The sequence below is a fragment of the Seriola dumerili genome, unplaced genomic scaffold (genome assembly GCF_002260705.1).
Source record: "Seriola dumerili isolate Sdu_G_001 unplaced genomic scaffold, Sdu_1.0 BDQW01000003.1, whole genome shotgun sequence".
Classification (NCBI taxonomy): domain Eukaryota; kingdom Metazoa; phylum Chordata; class Actinopteri; order Carangiformes; family Carangidae; genus Seriola; species Seriola dumerili.
This window is the reverse complement of record NW_019174258.1, coordinates 9933393-9938913: the sequence shown is the minus strand read 5'-3', so window position 1 is coordinate 9938913 and position 5521 is coordinate 9933393. Positions and strand designations below refer to the sequence as shown.

Here is a 5521-nt window from a genome sequence, read left to right as displayed (position 1 = left end):
TTTGTCAACTTCAGTTTTTGTTAAGTTGAAAGGTCTTTACAGTCAATGGCGCGCTGCGCGGAGGAATTTCCCCTTGTTGGTTTTTCCTCTAGATTTCTCTTACGGTCAGTATGCCAGACATTAAAGTAGGATGGATAATCGCATACGCCGTAAGTATCAGTTGTATCCAAGTCTGAGCACACGAAGCTTGCGGAAATCTAAATAAAATACCGTTTTACACAGGGGACTCGTTTGCGTAAAAGGAATGCGGGGATGAAGACAGGATGCGCTGCGCCTCTCTGGAATGTGGTTAATGCTGCAGAGAAACAATGATTGCGACCAACTCAGCAAGGGGCTGCCGGCTCTGAAAAGAGAATAGTTTAGAGAGAAGGGGACGTCTGCATTCATCCAAGGCAGACTAAAATACCACACAAAGCACGCCTCACCTGGTCCGACTTCTTGTAAGCCAGGAATAAGATGCAGTGATTTGGTAATATGGAGGGCAAAGCTATTTAAAACTCAAGTTTATCCACCTTCTTAGTCTGATTGTCTAAAGATAAAGATATCCTCAGGTCCCTCAAAGTATATGATCCATTTTAGATCATATTCATTGGTAACAAATCATGAGTTTTAAAGATACCCCGATATCAAATAAATTATTCATTTTTTTCAAGGTTATATTGGGTTGAATAAACATATCCTTTTAATTTTAAGCGGAAATTACCTGAATACAAAGTGCATACGTCATTTAAAAATAGGAAACCAATGAAAGGGGGGAAATGATGGTTTTATCTGGTATGTTATGCCAGCAGTCCTGACAATAATGCTGTAGCCATTTTAAATCAGAGTACTCAAGCTTTATCAAGTCTTTGTCTATACCACTTATTCAAACATGAAAACTATTCAGCTATCTTAAAACACACACACACACACACAGAAATTGTTGCTTTGGAAGAAGATTCTTTTCTTTTGGATCAGGAATCCAGGTTTAATTTTTAGATGCGTTGAAACTATTTAAATCGATTTAAATCAATTTAAATCATGACACATCCAGAACTTACTGACTTTAAAAATCAATCAAACTGCATTTGATTTATTTTAAAGTTTTATTCATTAGCTTTCAGAACATTTTTTCTTGTAATACAGTTCCACAAAAAGCATTAAAACACTTTTAATGTATGAAGTAATTGTCAGTCTTTGGCTCTAGAAATGTGAGCATCTGACATACAGTTTCTGAAAGAGACAACTATAAAATGGTGTATTAAGAAATTAAGGTACAGAGGTGATACAGTACAGTATTTTTCACATGTAATGGATATCACAGTATCACAGGGGAATTCTGAGTCTTGGTCTTAGCTGCTTTTTATGTCTGAAGCACTTGTCAGTAATGACCACTTTGAAATAAAATGTATAAATGGATTTTGACATATTAATACATGTAAACAACCTATTCATGAAACAGTCTTGATACAGAATGTTTTGGAAAATGGCAGAATGATGTTTTTGGTTTAGTTTCTTATCAGCTGCCAACAACTGGAAGAAAAGAGAGAGCCACAGCAACGAAGGCAGCAACAAACAGGATGTCTAGTAGTAATCGACTGAGGAAGGAGCTGCAAGATTTTTTCCCGTGGCCTCTGCATCTGAACCATTGTACAACCTCATCCAGGTTATACTCCTGGGGTTCATAACCAAGCTCTGCTTTAGCCTTTGCCATGCTGAAGTAATGCGTCACGCCAGTTTTATACACCTCTGTACGTGTCAGGAGTGGCTGGAAGTTATAGAAGGGGCCGATGAGGTGGTGAATCATTTCTGTGAGAAAGGCAAAGAAGTAAATAAGATAGAGAGGTAGTCGTACTTTGGGGAAGGGATAGCCCAAGCCCTCCACCAGAGGTCTGAAGAATTCAAAATTATTGACAGGTCTACCGTCGGAGATGAAGTAGGCCTGGCCAGCAGAGCGGTGCTGCTTCTCCAAGGTCAGTGCCTCTGCAGCCAGCTCATGTGCTGAAACCAGGTTGTCCACATGGACAAATTCTACCAGGCTGCTGGGTTCACCATAAACAAACCGGAAGATCCCCTTCTCAATGTAACCAACTATCCTGGGTAGGTGCCTCTGCTCTCCAGGCCCGTAGATTCCTGCTGGACGCAGTGCACAGGTTCTCAGCACCCCAGAGCTGTCCTTCAGGGCTGTGCCATTAGCTTTCAGCACGGCCATCTCAGCCAGGGACTTGGTTCTGGAGTAGTGGTCAGGGTGAAGATGGAGAGGTAGATAAGGGAGGCTTTCATTGCCGTTCTCTATCACTTGGCCTCCAAACACCACATTGAAGGTGCTGGTGTAAACCAGCCTGGACACTCCGTGCTCAACACAACCCTTCAGGACGTTCTGTGTACCCTGAACATTCACCGCCTCAATCAGATGATGGTTCAGCTGCTCCCTGCCAGACATGCCATAGGAGGCAATGTGGAATACACAATCCACACCAGCTATGGCCCTCTCAACTTGTGCATAGTCACGTATATCACCTTGCACAAACACAAAGTCCTCTGGCACTTCTTGGATTGGAGGGACTGTGTCAAACAGAAGGACTCTGGCTCCCTTTTTATGCAGTGAGCATGCCAGGCTGCAGGAGCAAACAAGTTATTAAATATGAATTAAAATCTCCATGACACTCAATGCAAATTTATGACAAAAATACAATAATTACATGTATGTCTAGTTTAAAATCTACCACAGCTATGTGGTGCTCAAAGATCCCAGTCTGGCTGAGATGACTGGTGCAATAACGCCACCTTGTTGCGGTACAGCACAAAGTAACTGACTAAATGTTTAATTCATTTTTTGCACTATAAAGAATATGAAGTAGTTCTTACCGATAACCAAAGTAGCCACATCCCCCAGTTATCAGAAACGTGTCTGTGCGTGCATTTTCCATTGCAGGAGGGCGAATCTGTAAATTTATGAAAGCAAGTGATTATTATCAGGAAGACAGTGATAAGCTTGGAGAAGCACACACTAAAGCAGTCTCGTTTGTGAAAACTCTTAAGTCACAAACCAAAAAATAAAATATGACGCTAAGTCGTTACCTAACCTACAGTCTGTGTGCCGGTTCACTGACCTCGTACTTTAGCTGTAACACGTTTTTATGGGATTAGCTGAATGCATTACCATTATTCCTACATGGATAATATAGGCTACCACAAATGCATCGCAGTCTATCCAGTTAAGAAATTACTAGTTATACTTTACGGAAGTTTTATTCAGCATGCCTCAAACTATGCAACAAAGTAGTGTGTTCTGACATGCGCACACTGTGCTAAAGATAAATACATAGCCTGTACTCGAAACTATTTAAGGTCACGTATTCACCAGCGGTACCAACCTCAACATAAACCGGGTAGAAAATGAGTAAAATATCTGATGAATGTCACTTATTCAAAACTCTACTACAGCATTTGATAAGTGCACCAATGTGTACTTCCTTAGGCGGTGCTGTACGTGCTTTTTGTTCCGTCATTGCGGCCACCTGCGTCGTACAAAGAGGCACAATACCACGGGAAGTTAGTCGACATTACCTTCACAATGCAAGGTCTAATATAGTGATGAACTGGTTTTAATTGAAAATCATCACAGCATATAAAAAACATTGTTAATTATGTATTTTATAATTGTAAGAGTTTTCAATTAATGATGTGACTTTATATTTATAATTTTGCAAAAGTGATTGCTTGCGTTGCATACTCATTTCTCGAAGTGTACGTCAGTGATGGTTTTACTTTGATAGTTGTTCTCGGAAGTTATAATCTCACAAACGATAGTTTGATGCGATAGCCACTAACTTTAAGACTTCCGGTATGCACCTCGTGCCTTCAAAATAAAAGCAGAGATCTTTTTAAAATTGTAGTGAAATAGTGGAATTTGCTGCCTAATCAAAGTACCAATTAAATTAAAATACATATCACTTTTTGGGACGTTTTCCTTAAAAAAAATAAAACCAGGCTCATCTTTACATGTGTGACGGCTCTGTTCATTCCACTTATTGAACTTAATAACACTTGGACTTACTTTGTACATTTTAATAATAGTAATGTTGAATTTTATACATATATGGCGAGATTAACTATAAATTCCACCTTTCCACCTTGTAATTGGTGTCAGAAAAATAATGATAATATTGTCACATGCTTAATTTCTTAAACTGCAAATTATGTCCAGTCAGGATAGTGTCTGAATTAGAGACTGTACGACCCACCTTTGACTTTTCATGCAAAAATTATACATCTAAACACTCCTGCTGACCTGTACTTCATTATCGCACTATCATCTTAACATTTACGTATGAAAAAAAAAAAAAACATTCATCAAAATAAATTCAATTAAATTACTTAAACATGCGTGAATGTTAAAGCTCCCTCTAGTGGCGATACCTGAGCCTAGACAACTGAATGTCACAAGACAGCAGCTTCATGTTGAAAATACTTGGAGTGGGACTGGGCAAGGATTCATTAGAGCTCAGTCAACAGTCTACACTGCCCCACAGTGTTTTACCAGAGCATCTAAACAAATTTAATAAGAGCTAACAAAAGTCATTATGACCTGTTACTTTTTCAGATTTTCATCATTCTAGTTGCAGATTAACCTTGGTCCCATCTGTCCTGTTTCAATTCAGATCTCTAAAGCTTTCTTTATTTTCCTGCAAACTTCACCTGACTTTTATATTGTTGATACACACTCAGGTACTTGATTTAAACATACTTGATTACTTTTCAACTCTGGACCTGCAATCGGGACAGTGAATGAAATGGCATAACACATTTAAGGTCCTATTTATTTGTACTCCTTTCAGTCATTATAAAATGGCATATTTAACATTGTACAAATTATTTAAGCACTGTTAATTTTTGAAATAGAAGATTCTTCAACGAGCTGCTTTACCTGGTCAGTCATGAAATTAACACAAGTTGTGACATTTTCCAGGATAATTCAAAAACAGGACGTGTTGTTTTTCAGATTGTGTAGCAGGCTTTTTTGTTTTCAGGCTTCAGTTTCTTCTGCAACTTTACATTGAAGTTCTCTTCTCTCTTATAACCGCTTACCTGCAGACTGTGACGTAACCTGCAGCCCTGTCCTGTTGGTGCACTGTAGGTGATAGTAAAACATGAAATCGCCGTCCTCGAGATAAACAGTGACTTTCAGATGTCGCCGCTAGAGGGAGCTTTAACATTCAGACATGTTTGGAATTTACATTCAGAAATAAAAGGTAAACCCTATATCAATATGTAGGCTAATGCTTAGAGTCTATTTATTTTTGTTGAATTTTTATTTTATTCGTATTATTTTTTCTTTCCTTACATAACTATTAAATGTGTCACACCAACTGTATACACCGGTTTCCGTAGCAGCAGTGTCTGAAACGATGTGTTCGCCAGTGATGGTTTTACTTTGAAATTGTAATCGGAAATTATAATCTCACAAACGATATCTTGATTCGATCATGGATGCTACCTAAGATCCTCTTTTTTCTCTCCTGTCTCTGATGAGACCAAC

At 38.8% G+C, this 5521-nt stretch overlaps 1 protein-coding gene across 3 annotated transcripts; it reads right to left on the bottom strand.

Moving 5' to 3' along the window:
* Nucleotides 1–1330: 1330 nt before the first annotated feature.
* Nucleotides 1331–5422, bottom strand: sdr42e1 (short chain dehydrogenase/reductase family 42E, member 1). 3 transcript variants are annotated; one of them, XM_022744044.1, is made up of 3 exons: nucleotides 5349–5422; nucleotides 2848–2924; nucleotides 1331–2597 (listed from the first exon to the last, which is right to left on the bottom strand). In XM_022744044.1, exons 2-3 carry the CDS (start codon nucleotides 2907–2909, stop codon nucleotides 1499–1501), a joined length of 1161 nt encoding a protein of 386 aa, XP_022599765.1. In that variant the 5' UTR covers nucleotides 2910–2924; nucleotides 5349–5422; the 3' UTR covers nucleotides 1331–1498. The 3 variants fall into 3 exon arrangements, with proteins under 3 accessions (XP_022599765.1, XP_022599749.1, XP_022599758.1); XM_022744028.1 differs by lacking the exon at nucleotides 5349–5422 and adding an exon at nucleotides 3357–3444; XM_022744037.1 differs by lacking the exon at nucleotides 5349–5422 and adding an exon at nucleotides 3093–3142.
* Nucleotides 5423–5521: the final 99 nt, after the last annotated feature.

Coding starts and splice junctions, on each gene's coding strand:
- sdr42e1 (XM_022744044.1), bottom strand. CDS start 2,909: ATGGAAAATGCACGCACAGACACGTTTCTGATAACTGGGGGATGTGGC. Junction 2,598..2,847: donor TGTGGCTACTTTGGTTATCG/GTAAGAACTACT, acceptor TTGCTCCTGCAG/CCTGGCATGCTCACTGCATA.